At 32.5% G+C, this 17904-nt stretch overlaps 1 protein-coding gene across 3 annotated transcripts in view; it reads left to right on the top strand.

Annotated features, from left to right (window-relative positions):
- aralar1 (calcium-binding mitochondrial carrier protein aralar1) overlaps positions 1-17904 on the top strand; it is a 232900-nt gene that overhangs the window by 21122 nt on the left and 193874 nt on the right. For 2 of the 3 annotated variants that reach the window (XM_085816757.1, XM_085816758.1), the window contains exon 3: positions 12151-12207. In XM_085816757.1, coding sequence (XP_085672883.1) covers positions 12151-12207 — 57 coding nt within the window. Of the gene's footprint in view, positions 1-2451; positions 2595-12150; positions 12208-17904 lie in introns of all 3 variants that reach the window. The other variant, XM_085816759.1, reaches the window with a different exon arrangement.

The raw sequence follows: 17904 nt of genomic DNA, 5'->3' as shown, positions 1-17904 counted from the left end.
AATACAACAGGCATATGTCTAAATAAACTTTGAATTGTCATTGAATATCTGTAAAGTAATTGTAGCTTGCCAAACTAAAGCCAATAAATCAATTCAAGCAGCTGGGAATTGTAAAGAAAGATATGATCAACAAGGTTGCCAAAAGCTTTCTCCAACTCAAGAGATCTGCATGTATACTTTTAGCTAATTTGTATTCAGGTTGGATTTGATGAAAGTAAAAGTGAGAATAAATGTAAATTTATTACATAACTGAGTTAATTGACATAAAACCTTTTAAAAATAGTGTATATGTTACCGTGGAAGACTGAAATTGTAGAATGTCGACTTTCACCGGAGAATGTCAACATTCACCAAATACGTCGGTACATTCTTGTACATTCGGACCCTCACCGCTGTATGTCAACAATCACAGATATGCTCTCGTGTAGGTCGAAAAGAAAGTAGTATATGTACATGCTGTCATTGCAAAAGGAAGTGTTCCACAAATAAATGCAGTTGTAAAAGCAAGGGCCTCTTGTAGAATTCAAAGTGTCCTAATAGTTTAAGTTGTTGCAATATGTAAGATTTGAATCAGATAATTTAGTAAGTTTTTAACTTCAATTATTTTCCTTTCTCATTTTGAATGTACTGTGTGTTTTAAGTTCTTATGTTCTTATAAGTCTCAAGTGCGTTTTTTCGAGACAATTACAGAGAAGAAAATATAATACAGTCAAAAGTCGTTAATCCGGGCTTGTCGGGACTTTGGCGATTCCGGATGATAGATTATCAGTTTAAATCTGGTAAGATGGCATGCAGAAATTTTAAAATTAAAAATATGAAACCATAATTTATGAAATAAAGAACAATTATGATGTAAAGGGTATCAAAATTTACAAAAAAAAAAAAAAAAAAAAAAAAAAGCTTTATATTTATTTGTTTACTTTATTAAACATTTCTTTCAATGTAAGTTGTTTAAGTTCCTTCGTTTTATGTGATAATACTTTCTCTTTAATTCTATAAACAGACATAATTTCTTGTTCAGTTACAAAGTTCCGCTGTTCAAGTCCTATAATTGCTGTGTCGAGAACACCGACTAATTTGCGAATCGAAATTTTTTCGTTTTCACTAACCTCTGTTACTTTCTTCGCTATCGGAAGCGAATTATAATGACGAGGAATTTGCTTTAAATCATATCAAAGACGGAGTACATCGACATGAAATACTACATTTAGTAAGGAATTATAAACCAAATAAAAATAAACATCTGCCCTGAAGATAAGGATAGTGCTGACAGATCAACTTCCAATTCATTGCGCGCCGCGGACCCCCCCCCAGAGCAGCGTGAAATTGATAAACAGATTTCGGAATGGTAGAAAAACAAAGGATATGCCTTTATCCATTTTTTGCAGCAATTCCACTTTTTGTTTAATGGACTTCGAAACATACTTTCGCTTTGTAGATCCTTTACATATTAGTAAATATATATCGGAAATTCTATTTGACATAATCGAAAGTTCAAGCTTACTTTTATAAAATTGCTCTAACAGTCTGCAAAAAATAATAAGCTGGATCCAATTCGAAGATTAAGGAACAACGCAATCTGCAACATTAGCTGAATTAGATAATTTTAGCTTAGCTTATACCGTCTGTTATACATTAAACGCGCATGCGTCTCGGAAAGTTTGTAGCTTTGAGGTCCGGATTATGGGTGTCTGAATTAACGACTTTTGACTGTATTCTTATATGTTCAACAGTTACCATTAGCACATGGTGAATGTCGACATTTACCAGTGTAAGTCAGAAATAAGAGTATTTTGAAAATATTTCGGACATACACCAAGCGACTATGTGAATGTTGACATTCACCGGTGAAAGTCGACATTCTCCAGATTTCGGTGTTTTACCGTAACATATATATAGATTTGATTGTATCGAAATACTTTTGAAGCTAGACTATCCGAAAGTACCAGATGCCTGAAAATTCCGGAAGAAGCGTATAAAAATTTATCTGAATCTAAATTGATGAAAGAAATTTTTTGTCAGAAATTAGAAAAACAATCAACTTGTTTGTTATGAACTGGAATATCAAAAGCGTATGCCACATTTACTCAAGTATTTCTCCCATGCATGTGATTTTCCCTCTAGGTTCAGCATGCTGTTTAGAAATATTTGATTTATAGTGATAATGTAAAATGTATGCACAAATAGGAAAGTTTTATGTAAGTAAAAAAAAAAAAGTTATTGAAATTGTTAAATCCTGTGTAATACATAATAAAATATTGCGCTTTTATGTTTGTTTTTTAATGTGCTAGGATTATCATTTAAGTTAGCTCTTCAGAAATGGTGTATTTTTCCCTTTTTGATTTTCACATAATAAAATTAGTAGGAAAATATGCGATTAAATATGGTATTTAAATTATGAGATTGTATAGAGAAAATGTATTTAGGACTTAAATACTGATGTATTTTCAGTACCAGAAGTTCTCATATGAAAGTAAAACATCTGATCTGATTATGAAATCCTATTGCCCATGAAAGTTTGTGGATATCCTACAAACCTGCATCAATCATTCTGGATGAAGTTTGAAGGAACTGATCACTGTTTGTTTAGTTAGGTAATCAGGGATATGGATGTAACATATAAAAAAAATTTAAATTGCTTGTTCGAATTTTTTATGTTACATTGTCGATGTTCATGCATTTTCAAAGCAAGTTGCATCTTGTAACCATTAATGCATACTTTCTTGATGTTAAGATCCTGTAATTTTGAAAATATTCTGCTTGCTTTTCCATTCTAGGCAGGTCCCAAATATTGTTAATTTTTTTTAAGTGTGTTGGAAAAACAGATAAATAGCTGTTAATTTGTATTATTTTTTACAAAATTAGTACTGGTAAAAATTTAATCAGTTTTACATAAAATGAAAGCAAAGATGGTATATAATTGTAATGGCTCACTTATTTATCACTAGTGTGGAATCATTGTGTTAGGCAACACTTGTTGTTTATTAAGAATGATTTATGTTAAATATGCTAGTGAGATTATTCTTTCAACAGACAATCAGTGACTGTCATGAACTGTGAAATACAAGGGTTGGAACTTTAATAGTGGCAACTATTTATTTACAAGGAATACAAAAGTGATTCATGTCACCATGTTTTAGTCCTTCAATAGAGTCGCCAGCATTGTGTGCAACCCATTTCCAACCATGTGGAAGTCGCAGAATACCTGTGGCAGTGCCTGTTTTGTTGATAGTTTGAATGGACCGGTCTACTGTTGCAAGAATCTCAGGAACAGTTTGGAAGCAAGTGCTACGAAGTGGTTCCTTCATCTTAGGAATTAAGTCATAGTCACAAGGGCTTAGATCTGGGGAGTATGGTGGATGGTAAAGCAGTTCCCAGCCGCATCGCTTGAACAAATCAGTCACAGCTTGTGCTACATGCGGCCGAGCATTGTCATGCAGAATGAGAGGAGCGTTCTGCAGAAAGTGTCGCCGTTTTTTTCTCAAAGCTGGTCAGAGATTGTGCTCCAAAAATGAGCAGTAATACTGCACAGTGATGGTCTGCTGTGGGGAAACAGTATGCGTTAGGATGACACCATCACAGTCGTACACGAGAATCACCATAACTTTCACATTGCTGGGGTTCTGACGAAATTTCGAACGTCATGGTGACCCGTGATGACACCATTAATTTGATTGGCGTTTCAGTTCTGGCTGGTATGATTGGGCCCAAGTCTCATCCAGCATAATGATACGGCGTAAAAAAGCATCTCCTTCGCGCTCATAGCGCTCCAGGTGGGTTCGGGCAGCATCGTATCGTAGCCATTTCTGCATTTCCATCAATTGATGTGGAACCCATCGTGAAGCAATTTTTCTCATGGACAGGCGTTCCTTCAGAATGTGCAGCACAGTCGTATGTGCTAATCCTGTTTGTCCGGCCAGCTGACGAATTGTTTGGCGGCGATCACTGTCCATTAGTGCAGCAACAGCTTGCACGTCTGCATCGCTGACACTCGGATGACCTGGCCACAGCATGTCTGCCACGTTTTGGCGTCCTTCATTGAATGCTTTCACCCATCCTGTTACGGTTCTGTAAGGCAATGCAGATTCCCTGCAAGCCTCTTGAAGCCCTTGATGACACTGTCATGCTGTACAACCTCTGGCACATTCAATTTTTATCCAACATGGTTGTTCTTGTTTTGAAAACATCCTGACAACACTTACTTTAGACCGCGAGCTAATACGAGGATCCGTTCTTCGCGTCACTCTGCGCGTAACGTAGGCAGGACGAGTCTTTTTGCTGAGAGGTGAGGTAGGTATGTAGTTCACGTGTGGTATACACGATATTCTTGGGTTTTGTTGCATAGCGTTTTTTTCAGCTGTGTTGCCACTATTAAAGTACCAACCCTCGTATATTACATATTCTTGCTTATCTTTCTATGAGGAGTTTCTAGCTCAAAAAATCAATTCTTGGAATACTATGTTAGATATAACATTGTTGGAAGGATTGTGTATCTTCTGAAAGAAATCTTCATAACTGTATATCCATTTTGTATCTTATAAAAGTGACATTTTGAGTATTAGTCCTATATATGCTTTATGATGGCTTAACAAATCTCTCATTTGCTTAGTATTGCATTAAAAAAGTCTAAAATTCAAAAATATTCTGGTTAGTTGAGCTTTCTGATTAGTTGAATGTTGTATAATCGGGCTTCTACTGTACTTTGATAGAGCTTATTGTTGTTCTACTGCAATATTAGGCACCTTATCCTTCACTATTGCGCTTATATAAATTCTTCACCATTTAAAAGCATCTGCATGGATCTACTGACATTGCACTATAAAAAACATAAAATATGGGAGAAACAGTTACTTGACTGCATTTAAACTTTGTTATGAAGTGCATGAATGTTAGAAAGTAAAAGAAATTGTTTCTTATGCGATGTTACTATAAATCATTATGCAATAAATTATGGGATAATGCAGTTATGCTATAAATTATGGCATAATGCAGTTATGCAATAAATTATGAGATAAATGTTTAAGGTTGTTTCTTTTTGACCAAGCAAATCAGACGTAAAATGAAATAGTGCCTTGTATTGCATAGATATTAATTCTTTTTATGTTGCAAATCAGAAGTTCACCTGTGAGCTTTAGATAGTTTTCATACTAAAAACAGAATCGCTGTATATAATTTCATTCGCTAAATGTTTGTGTAGACAATCTAAACATTATCAAATTGTATTAGTATGCTAGGTATTTCTTTTTTTAATTTGTGAAAAATATTTTCATTTAAAATATAAAATTTATAATTAAACAAAATTAAGACATTTAAAACTGTTATCCCCCCTTCCTTAAAGGAAAAAGTAATCAATCATTAAAGACCAAATAAGTTTTTAATTCTCATTTACTGTTTATTTTTTACACAGTGAAATTTATCATGACCACCACTAAAACCAAATATTTCTTAGAACATAAAAATATATTGATAATTGTTATGTTTTTATTCTAGAAGATCATTCTAATGGATTTGGCTTAATTCTCAACCACCAGAACATCTTCATTATTGATGTTAATGCTGTACAAATTAAAAACTATTTCTAAGCAAGAAAACTTTTTTATGCAACTTTTTTGAAATATAAATTTTAACTTATAACATTTTTGAAATATAAATTTTAACTTATAACTATTTTATACTATAAATTAAAATTTTATACATAGTGTAATTTAGCTCATTGGCTCATTTTCAGCTTAGTACTCTCTAACTGATTTAGTTCCTGAACTGTTTGTGTCTTTTTCACTTTCTATCTTAATATAGCTAGTAAAGTACGATTAATATTCAGTAGTGCTATAGCAACTTGATTTTTTTTTTTGTTTGTTATTGCAATCTCTATTTGCCTTTAATTTGAAGTTGACAGTTCAGTGGGTGTGTATGTGTGGTAAATTTCATAAAATTTAATTGTGTAAATTTAGAAACACTATTAAAATTTACGGAATTCGAGAATTGACCATCTATCAATAACTATAAGAAACGAAAATTGTTGCCAAAAGCACATTTTTAAAAATGTGAGATGTGAGAAGTGTACTCGGAAGCTTCGTTTAAAAAATTTTTTAAAAATACAAAATATTATCATTTTTCCAAAATTCATTTTGTAAAAGCAGTTGCAAGGATAAAAGTTTAACGTGTTCAAAAATCAAAGAAAAATAAACTGTACATTTTTAAACATAAACTGTTTTAGAAAAAATTCCGTTGAAAAGGTGTTAAGCTCCCTTGGTTAAATAAATTAGTATTTAATCGATTTATTGAAACACGAAATTTATTTTAAGTTCGTAAAATAGCTAAGTGTCTACGTTTCATGGCGATATGAAAATGGAGTGTGTAGAGTAAAATCTCGCTTTCTTATAGCCCATTCTGTCTCAAAATGACGCGGTTTCGTCACAAAACATAAAATAAAAAAAATTAGAATTCAAATTTCGAAAAAAATCGCTTCGAGGTGCACTGGCTCGTCTAGATGCACCTATGTACCAAATTTTGTAGCCGTGGGTCTATTAGCTTATGCGCAGTGTGAACGAAAGACACACACGCACAGACAGACTCTTTATTTTATTATATGTAGAGATTGGGCAGATTCTAATCTCATTCTTCAGTGGAGAAAACAACTTAGGGGATATACTAAGTCGTATGTAATTAGTGAATTTTTATGTTTTCAAGTAATACCATAATTAATTTACCTCTTAGCACAGCCATTATTATTACGTGGATAGACTGGAATTTTCTTGAAACATGCCTGGAAAAGTCAGGGAATTTCATTCTCCTGTTTGAGTGGCAACCCTGAAAGAAAGTTGGCTGAAAAATAATTTTGCAGGAAAACACACATAGAAAAAAAATCTTAAGAGGTTAAGGAGAAGTGGTTAAAAATGCTATAAAAATACACAAAAAGAAACTTTTTAGCTATATAAAAATATGGGTGACTTAACCTTTTTTAATTTAAAGGCGACCAAGCATGAAAATTGCAAACTAGTGAAATTCTTGAGAGAAAACAAGTTATTCCTGAAATGAGGAAATTCAGCATAAAGAAAAATTAGTAAAATGGTGGAGTTGTACAGTTACAAAAATTTTATATAAGAGCATCTAATAAATTTCCAACAGAAAATAAAATCATAGCCTTGATGGAATTTTATTATCTCTTAAACACTATTGTATTAATACCTAACATCAAAGAAACTGGCCAAGTTGAAGATGATTGGGAAAAAGCATTCTTGAAGTATATAGTGATGTGTTTACTTCTAATGCTTTTCTAGAGGAAAAATCCATGTGTTTTCGTAAGGGAGGCAGTATATTATGTGAGTATGGGAATTAAAGTATTATTCTTGTATACTATTTCATAAAATTTAAAATATGACATAAATTTTCTCCTAAGTTCTTATTTTCTTTTTAATGCACGTTGGCTGCATATTTTTATAACTAATTCGTAACTTTGTTAATGTCATGTCGTTAATAAACTAATGTTTAAGATTCTCCAAAAGAATCCATTATGAAATCCAATTATTATTTTAAATGAAGTTGCTTTTTTGGTATTGGGACACTACCAAATGCCAAACATAAACTTCAGACACCAAAATCTGACTTGATGGCAGCAGTTTTAATGATGCATAAATCTCCAATGTAAAAAAACTTGCTATAACACTGTATCATATAATATATATAATGTGTAATAGAGGTAACCCTCCTATAACACGACAGATAGGTTCCTAGAAAATGCCGTGTTGTACGAGACCCAGAGCCAGTACAAAAAGGAGGGTTATGTTCTGAAAACTTATTAAAGCCAAGTATTTTTTTAATTCTACATAAATATTTTAAATTTTTATTAAAAATATAAATGTATGTACAACACAAAACAAAAAATATTATTTTAATTTAATGCAGCTTTAATTTAATTAATTTCTTTGTCGTCATTGCTCAGTATAATCAACCGAGATGGTTTTTTTTGGTGGAATGAGGTAGCTTTCATTTTCAGAATTTTTTTCTTCATTTAAAGTTCTGGCATCTTCTTCCCTCTTTAAAAAATCTGTAATTTTACTTTGCCTACTAGTTCTTACCAGGTCATTGTAAATTTCTCAATGTAGAGCTAGACAGTTTTGCAAAACCCTTTTTAATTCATGGTTTCTTTCAGCAGGAGGGTTTGCATTCAAGAAAAATGACTCAAGATTTTCAGCTAAGCTTAGGCCTTCTTTTAATTTTTTTACTGTTAAATTATTAACCGTACAATCTTCATCAGTGCCCTAATGTCTTCAGACTCGATTTACAGCTTCAATTGACATTTCCATCAAATGTGCTTCATCAGTTTCTTCTTCCATGAATAAATCTTCAACGTCCTTAATAGCCATATCCAGAAAATCTTTGCCTCCGATTGACTTAGCAAATTCTAATGTGCCACCAATTTCATTTTCTGATGATTTACACGTTTTCTATTTCAACTGAAGAGGGCCATATCTTCTTCCAACACGCATGTAATGTTGATGTTTTCAGCTCTTTCAGTGACAGCGATATGATGTTGATATAGTGCTTGATTGAAAATTTCTTCCAGGCTTCGATTACATTAATTGATTTTGAATTAGTTACGTCTAAAATCCACTGTAATGCTCTTCTTGTGTAATACATTTTAAAGGTATAAATAATACCCTGATCCATTGGTTGGAGTAACGAAGTAGTGCTAGGTGGTAGAAACAGTATTTTGACATTGGGATGGTTCAAATCTTATGGGTGACATGGAGCATTATTTAATAGTAATAGCGCCTTGAAGCTTAAAATTTTCTGCCTTAAATAGCCTTCAATGTCTGATACAAAACAATTTAAAAGGCAGTGTGCAAATAAATTTGCAGTTACCCAAGCTCTTGGATTTGCTTTTTATTATACTGGTAAGATGTTTTCATTTATGCCTTTAAGTGCACGAGAATTTAAAGATCTGTAAACAAGGGTTTTGTCATAAAGTCCCCCTCCTCGACGCATTACTGCACAAACGTAGTGTTAGACGATCTTTAGACACCTTAAATCTGGGTGCATTTTTTTCTTTTTTTGGTATAGAGGTTCTACTAGGCACTTTTTTCCACCACAGCCCAGTTTCATTGGCATTGAAAATTTGATCTGCTGTGTATCTTTGCTTTTCTATAATATTTTGAATTTTGTCAGGAAATGTCCTAGTAGCTTCATAATCAGCCAATGCAGATTCTCCTTGAATTCTTATGCTATGAATGGTGAAAAGCTTTTTGAAATTTTCGAACCAACCTTTACTTGCCACAAAATCTGGGTCGACAGAGGATTCTCCATATTCTTTAAGGTGCTTGTAAATTTTGAGTGTTTTTTGTTTAATGATATTATCATTCAACAGAAGTCTTTTTTAAAAAACTATCATCAATCTAAATGCTGAGTGCCTTTTCCATCTTCTTAATTGTTGGTGCCGAGGGGCGAGCTGCATGTTTTGAGGATCTCGGAAGATTTTGCAGCAACTGCACTTCTTATTTCTCTTTCGTTTTCTTAATAGCCTGTACTGATGCTTCATTGTTAAGACTTTTTCCAACGTAAGATGCCTTTTCTCCATTAAAAGATGATCCAAGTTTTGTATCTTTACTTGTAAAGAAATAAATTTTCTCTTAAACGTTGTTCTTTTATCTTTATTGGACATATTGTAGGACTGAAACTTAATGTCTTAATGCAAAAAAGTTATCCTTTAACACACCATGGCTCCACGTAGACTGATGACCAACGGCGTGAAATAATTTTGCTTTCAGACTACGTAAATGAAGATTCAAATTTTGGAAGCCGAATGTTTTTTAGCTCTTACTGTGACAAGTCATCTTCTTCGATAGTGAGGTTCCTTCATTGTTATCTGGGGACTGTGGTCTTTTGTGACTGGGTATCGTTTGTATTGTACTATACTTTGACGGTCATGGAAGGAAACGAATTTTCCTTGTTATCGGTTAAAAATTTAATGGTCGGTCTCCACCATGTGGCTTGTCTCCTTGAGGATTTTTTATCTTACGGGAACCGGAACTTGGAAGACAACTGGCAGGACTTACGAAACAAGGATTCTTATGTATTAACCCTTAAAAGACTGAAAATTTTGGAAAGGTTTACTTAAACGGACAAGGAAATAGGAATGTTACTTCCATTCTTTCAATTGCCATTTCAGTGTGAAATTATTACTCTTTTGAAGTCTTTCCTTTAGGGTGTCACATTTGTTAATTTTCAGATAACAGACTAGGGCGAAAGCACGGATAAGTGGCATGGAAGGTTGTTGGACAATGACTATCCCCACACCTTGAAGGATAAGGGGGCAGAATTTCTCTGACCGATATTTGGGTCAGAGCCATTTTTTTAGACCCTGCAGATCTGGCCTATATTTCGGCCACTTTTTTCAAAGTAGACTATGTTGGTGTGTTGCTCAATATGAAAGAACTTTGTGCAGAGTTTATTAAATTTCTTGGGATTACTTGGGCAATTTTCTTATCATGTTAGAGCAAAACCGTGGTACGATGCCGTGTTGTTGGAGGGTTCTCTCGAAATTTATGATTTGTGATTTAGTGAAACCGTGTTATAGGATGCCGTGTTGTAGGAGGGCTACCTGTATGTGTAGAAGCTGTGTTTGATAACAAATTTGAGAAATTCTCTGATTTTTTTCCTTAAAGAAAGAAAAAAACAGAATTGTGCAAATTTGACATGGTGCATATTAAACATTGCATAGTTTTTCATGACATGATATAAACAAGTGACCTCATTTGGCAATTTATGTTGTGTTAACAGAAAAACACTAAAATACGTAATGAGGGAAAATTAAAAAAATCGAAACTGCTCCCAATTAAGCTATTTGCACTGTTTTTGCTTCCTTTTAAGAAGTAAAGGAAGTATTGTAATCACAAAAAATTCCGGGTATCATATTTCAACGAAAATATCTATTTTGACTGCTATCGAATGCAATTTAATGATGTTTTTGCATGACATCTGTACGTAAGGACAGAATAAAGAACTCTATTTCCTCAAACGAATTATAAAACTGATGTAAAATGGATTCAAAAGAGATTTTTTCGTGGCACATGTACGTATGTACGTGCGTACATTGCGAATACATACATATATACATACGTACAAACGTATGTGTGTATCTCGCACGACTCAAAAACGGGTAGCCTCAGAACATTGAAATTTTATATATAAGACTATTATAACATGTAGTTGTGTACCTACTTTTTTGGTTCCGGTCAGCCACACCAAAAGTATATACCACTCTGTTACTCAGCTCAGTGAGGTCATTTTTTTCCCTTATATAATGGTAAATTTCATATTTTTTGCTTTAAAAATGATTGAATTATGTTCTCCTTATCTTTCGGTTTAGGTTTTTATGCCTTTAGTTAATCGGCATTCAATAGTTGTAGAATTATCAACAATTTAAAAGTAATTTAAGTGCGGCTAAATCTAATTTGTCTTACCATAGCAGCCATATTTGTTTACATTTGAAATTTAGCAGAATAGTGAATTAAGTTTTTCTGCACCCACCTTCACTTTTTGCTGAGTGGGACCAAAAGGAAACTTAGTTTTGTGCACCGAAAAATCTGTCTTCTTGCCTGCTGGCTAAATTGCTTGTTTTTGTGCAGAAACTCTTAATTCTGATTCTAAAAATTGTTTTTATAATTGTTTTAACTGTGTGTAAACGAAATGCAGGAAAAATGCATATAATTTAATGTTCCATACAAGGAAGTCGTGTGTTGTACACACCAGATTTTTTTATGTTAAAAAGTATTTTTTTATCTCGCCTGTTAAGAAATGTAATGTTCACAGTATTAAAACAAATTTAAATTACTTTCTGTCTCGGTGATTTCTTTAATGTATGTATAATAAAAGCTTAAATTTTCATTTATTTCATGTTGTTATTTAATGGAATTATTTTTGTCACTTTATGGCATTTCTTATGTATAAATTTAATTAAGTTTATTTCAGTGTATTTTATTGAGAGATTAAAAAAGTGTTAGTGCTGAATGTCCATATTCATACCTGCCCATTTAAACAGATAACAGACTTATTTTGTACAGTGTGTGCATAACACTCTTATTTAGTTATAATCTGTAATTCCATTTTGTTTTTCCTGTGAGTCTGTCTCTAAATTACTTCTCTTTTCAGGGAACTCAATATACAAGACGAGCTGATCCTGAAAAACTTCAAGAAGTCTTTAACAAAGTAATTTTTTTTTTGTTTTGTTTTTTTGTTGAGTATAAATTATGATAAATAATATTTTGAAGTTTTATTAAATGAAAGAAGTCTATTTTGTTTAACTTAATGATAAAATAATCTTTATTTTAAAGAAATTTGATAATTGTTTTTAATAAAATGAGATTGTACAAATGAGGTCAAAAATTCAATCTAAGATTAATAAGGTAAAATTATTCCGAAACATTATTCTGAATGAATAATTTTTCTAAATAGTTTATTGTATTTACGACACAATAACACACCGAATAAATACTAATTCAGAAATCAAACAACAAAAATCAGCGTTATATTTTCAAAATTTTCACAGGACTAGTTTCGATGGTTTTACTGAACCGCCATCCTCAGCTGCAAATCTGCAAATAAACAAGATAGGAAATAATGATTGGATAAGATAAGAAAGCCTGGACAGGAATAAGCAAATAGTGCCATCTGTTGATGAAACCATGAAATAAAATATAATTTCTTTAAAGACGGAAGGCAAAGATGGATTGGAATTAGGATCGTTAACTAGAGCAGAAAGATTTTTTTGAATGTGAAATGCTTCTAGAAAATCCAATTCTCCAATGGAAGATGTATTTTGAATAATTTTGGTCAGAAAAATTGAAACTGTGATTTTTGGACCAACAATGTTGAGCAACAGAAGCTTCTGTGTTTCCTTTTTTCTAACATATGCCTCGTGTTCCTTGACGTGAAATTTTAAGGCTCTCTTAGTTTGGCCAAAGTAAATTAAACCACAATGGTAAGGAAGCCTGTAAATACCCCAGGAATTCATATCCGGAATGGGGTCCTTGAAATGCGGTTTTGCAGCTGAGGATGGTGGTTCGGTAAAACCATCGAAACTAGTCCTGTGAAAATTTTGAAAATATGACGCTGAGTTTTGTTGTTTGACTTCTGAGTTAGCTTACTGTATGTTATCCATTGATTTTATGTTTGGAGAAAATGATGTTCTGAAAGAGAAAAATGAAAAAAGAGAAAATGCTATTCTATTATAGGCAGTCTTCTTCTTAATGAGCACAAAGATTGTTTACACTCATAAGTAGAAGACTACCTGAGTTTTTGAACTCAGGCATAGTTTGAACCAACAGGTGATTTGTAGCTTAAAAATACCACATATACTCATATATTTCTGTTAGTCTGATATCCCTTCCTCAGGTTTTTTTCAACTTATGATTTAGAAAATTCGGTACTATTCCGTTTTGAGGACCGTAAAAAATCACCAAACTATTGTTGATGCCAGTGCTGCCAAAAATAATTACGGCAACCCTAACACAAGAAAAGAAGTATAATAGTAAATAATTATTTAAGATTATTGTTTTAATTTAAATGAAAGGTTAATTTCGTATAATACTTTTTTTATTATTATAATTTATGTAAAAAAGGCTAAACATAACTGAATGAAAGCATAAGAGTAAACAACTATTTCAGATCATTATGAGTGAATATATATTGTTAATATATTGTTGTTATATATATTGTTAATTTATGTAAGAAAAGGCTAAACATAACTGAATGGATTCCTGCATTGTTATTTCCCTACAGAGGTATCACTAAAGCATAATTTCATCTGTTGGTTGTTCAAACATAATTTTCTATAATGAATGATGGCTTTTCTTTGAAAAAGTTCCATTTCAGACTTTTCATCATGGGCACCAAATTGTTGAATCCATATTGTTGAATCCATAGGATTTAAAGTCAAAAAAGGATTTAAAAATAAAACTAGTATTTCAATGGCATCTTAAGAAATATAGAACTATCTAAACTTAAGCAATTAGAAATCAGCGTGTACGCTAGATTTGGCGCTCTGTTAAATGGGTGCATTTGCTAGATTTGGCGCTTTTGCGCATGCATTTTAGCTGCAGTTTTTTTATGGTCTTCAAATTGGAATAATACCGAAAATTCTGATTTATATAACAATGTATGATGTGTCCAAAGAAGGGAAATGCATTGTGTAAGTAAAAAGTAATACAGGCGGTCTTAAAAAATGTATTTTAAAATGTTTAGCATCAGAACTAATATTTATTTATGAATATACATAATTAATTAAACGAGGCATGTTTAAGCTCTTTTAGGTGTTTTATTTACGAAATTGCCAAAAGTTAGTTTGAATACCATCTTTTTTTTTTCCCTTTTCTTAAGGAATATGTATTCGCGGTATTTAAGTTTCCTTTTCTTAAGAGTTTTATAACATGCTGTGTCTTTCTCAGTCCTCCCTACCTACTTGAGATATATGTTCTCCATTGAGATCTCATTTTTTCATGATGGTAAAAAATGTTTTAAGATTCATATTTTTTATTCATACTTCCTACATTTTTCACATTGTTCACAGTCAAATTATTGACAATTTCATCAGCTTCTTCACTTTCACTGATACTTTTCATTTAAGTCTTGTTCCTCAATTGGTATTCATTTGATAGAGTGAGATTTAATCAAGTCATTAACATCGTTTTTTATGTCCAAGTTTAGTTCATTCATTAGGCTACCTATTTCATATGTGATAGTTTTCAAAGTTTCTTCAGCAATTATAAAATTACTTATCATTTGTGGGCATAATTGTTTCCAGGAGTCTTTCATTGTTAACTGTTTAATATTAGCCCTCGAATCTCAGAGTTTTTTTATTGCATTTAATATATTATAATATATTGAAGGAATTATTTGAAATATCTTCCAAGTACCTCTTAATGTAGGCGCACCTACCATGCCAGTTTTCTTGATGGCCAGATTCATTATTGTCCTCATATAATATCGTTATAACGTACTCATGACTGTTTATCCTGTGGGCTGTGTGAGGCAGGTAGTATTGGAAGTAGGAAACACATTGGTTTCCGGGTATAAATTCCGCAGAGACTTGGGTGTCATGGAACGTTGTCTAAAATTAATGATGCTTTGAACTGTAAATTTTTATCTTTACAGTCTTGCTTAACTGCTAGCACAAAATGAAAAGTGAACCAATCTTTAAATAGTAATGTTTAATAGTAATTTTAATACTAATAGAAATAGTTTTAATAGGAACTCGGGCATTTTAATTTTATTTCAAAATTACTGGAAGCAGTTCTTTATCTTTCCCTTTCAACGCTTTAGGATTTTCTGCTTGATAAATTAGCATTGGCTTCAATTTGAAATCATCAGCTAACTTTTCATCAAGAAGTGATGCTAGTCGGTCTTTGAAAGTTCATGTTCAAGGGGCAAGTGATTGTTCCTTTATTAAGAATGTTTGATTAGACATTTTTTCCTCCAAATAAAACATGGAAGAAAATGAAAATAAAAAGTGGGAGCAACTGCACAGAAGTGAACAGAAGCGAGAAAAATCTCTTAAAAAAATTTTAATTTTTAAAAATGTGCAAAAATTGACTTCTGCTTATATTAGTAAAGTTAATAACTTCTTTAAAATGCAGTGATATAAATAATGCATCTCTTTATATGTGTTTTTGATGTACTAGATTATGCCTTTCCTTCAGAGATGCTGTATATCATGTAACTTTCTTTTTAGTGATGAAATTTAAATTTAAAAAAGGGTGAAAATATTTGAGTAAATACTGTATGTCATCTCAGGCCAGAACGGTACTTTTTCGTTTTGCTGGCACAAATGATAGTCGCCAATAATGGCACAACCGATGCCAAGCGGAATATCTTCGCTGGTAACCTTTTACGCTTCATTTTCAAAACAAGTCGCAGCCTTTTCTTATCAGATTGATTGTTTCTTTTAATACTGGCATACAATTACATAGAATGTTTACAAGATAGTTAAATTTATGCCCTAAGACCATTTGCGGTATTTAAGTCAATTAGGATGCAATCGCATCGCTCACCCGAAGGCGAAAATATAAAAAAGGCAAAATTAAAGGTTAAATTCATTAATTCTAATGAGAATGCACTGCGGTTTTACATTATTTCTGAGTCAGCTATTCGTACGAGTTTAAATAATTCTCACATGTAAACTTGTATTCCAAATTAGTATTTAACTTGAAATTAATGTAGATAATTACTATGAGAATTAGATTTTTGTAGCGTAGTTTACGTGAGATGAGATCACTTGCAGTCACGTGGTACGAACCGGCGAATCAGGATGTTGAACTATGAAAGCATAGTAAATTCTTAGATTAATGTCTTTTTACAAATTTATTGTCTTTATTTATTGGCTTTTTATAAAATTTTAAACCAAATTAAAATGTTTATGCCTTCAAAATCAAAAATTCTGAGAACTAACATTTGTTAACATTTTTTATGTGTATACTGTATGCTGTTGCCAACAAAGTCTGCTTGGCGAGATTTGCACCGGTGAAACAGAAAAGTACCACCAGAACTTTGATATTGTTTTCTATGGGTTTGTAGATTTAGAGTAATTGATGATAACACATGATGAAGAATCAAAACATAATTTTTTGTCCATATTACACAGGACAGTTCCAAACACACGTTTGCGGTCATAAAAAAACTGTGACAAACATGCTGAAACAATCAGCAACACAGCCTTCAGGCTATAACAGTGAAGACGGCTTAATGGCAAAGCACTAAAGTACAGCTCCTGACTCGGTCAGTCACTCTCGATCTGATGTCTGAGCTCAGGAGACTACTCATTTCAAGGTACTACTACTCCATGTGCAGGCAGGGTATGTTCTTGCTCTGTCTGTGGCATATAGCGAAATGGGCGGTTTCACGGCAAATGTGACAACTCTGCATTTTTCTGTCACTTTCTGGCAACAAACCCCGTTTTGCGGGGAAGCGATTTCATCGCAGCTGGGTTTGCAACAATATCATTTCAAAGTTAATTGAAGATTGTGATAGAAAACAGCTTTTATAATGTTCAGTTTAAATACAACCGTGTAGTACAAAGTTCAAAATGCAGACATCCAATGACTGAAAAGTTGCAGTATCTGGACTTCACATAATTTTTTTTTTTTTTTTTTTGAGAAATCAGTAAACAAATTTTATGATGATAACTGTGAGTTTATAGGTCCTTTGGGTATCGTAAGTGAAAAGTGAAATTTTCCAGTTAATAGAATATATGAAGATTGTATAAATGAAGTCTTCCATTGTGATAACAGTGCTCTGATCATCAGTCATTTAATGTGTAGTATCATTTTATATCCAGAAAATATTTCCGTTTCAACTTTGAGTCTCAATTTCATGAGGTATAATTCAAACATATTTTTTTGTGCATAAATTTGTGGGACTAGTTTCAGAGGTTTAAATATAAAACCTTCTTCATCTTCAGTAGAGGTGGTGGGGAAGCTGCATTTCAGCAGCTGAAGGTTTTAAATTTAAACACCTTGAAACTAGTCCTGTAAATTAATGAATATTATGCCAATTCATGTTACCTTCACCTCCAATAAAAGTATATGAAATTCAAAGTTGTAGGAATCCTGGTATCATGAAATAGATCATCAGCACGGAGACGGTTTTTTCACTTCAGCTTTTCACATTGCATGTCCAAATATCTTGTTTCTCAATGAATAATTTAATTTGGTGGTCATTTTTGCACTTTTGCTCTCTCAGTATTTAAAATTTTGAACTACTAGGGGGGGGGAGGCAATGTTTTTTTTTTTCCTTTGTTTGATAGGAGGTTAAATATGGTTTATTTAATTACGGCAAATCATTTGAGGGCTGTCTTTGTGGAGGAGTTTCTAAGGGAAACTGACTCATTTTGTCGGAATTCGAACCTCAAAC

The sequence above is a fragment of the Stegodyphus dumicola genome, chromosome 5, assembly GCF_044657685.1.
Source record: "Stegodyphus dumicola isolate Sdum_Otavi_A_Nest chromosome 5, ASM4465768v1".
NCBI classification, from domain to species: Eukaryota; Metazoa; Arthropoda; class Arachnida; order Araneae; family Eresidae; genus Stegodyphus; species Stegodyphus dumicola.
This window is presented reverse-complemented; position numbering and strand designations above follow the sequence as displayed.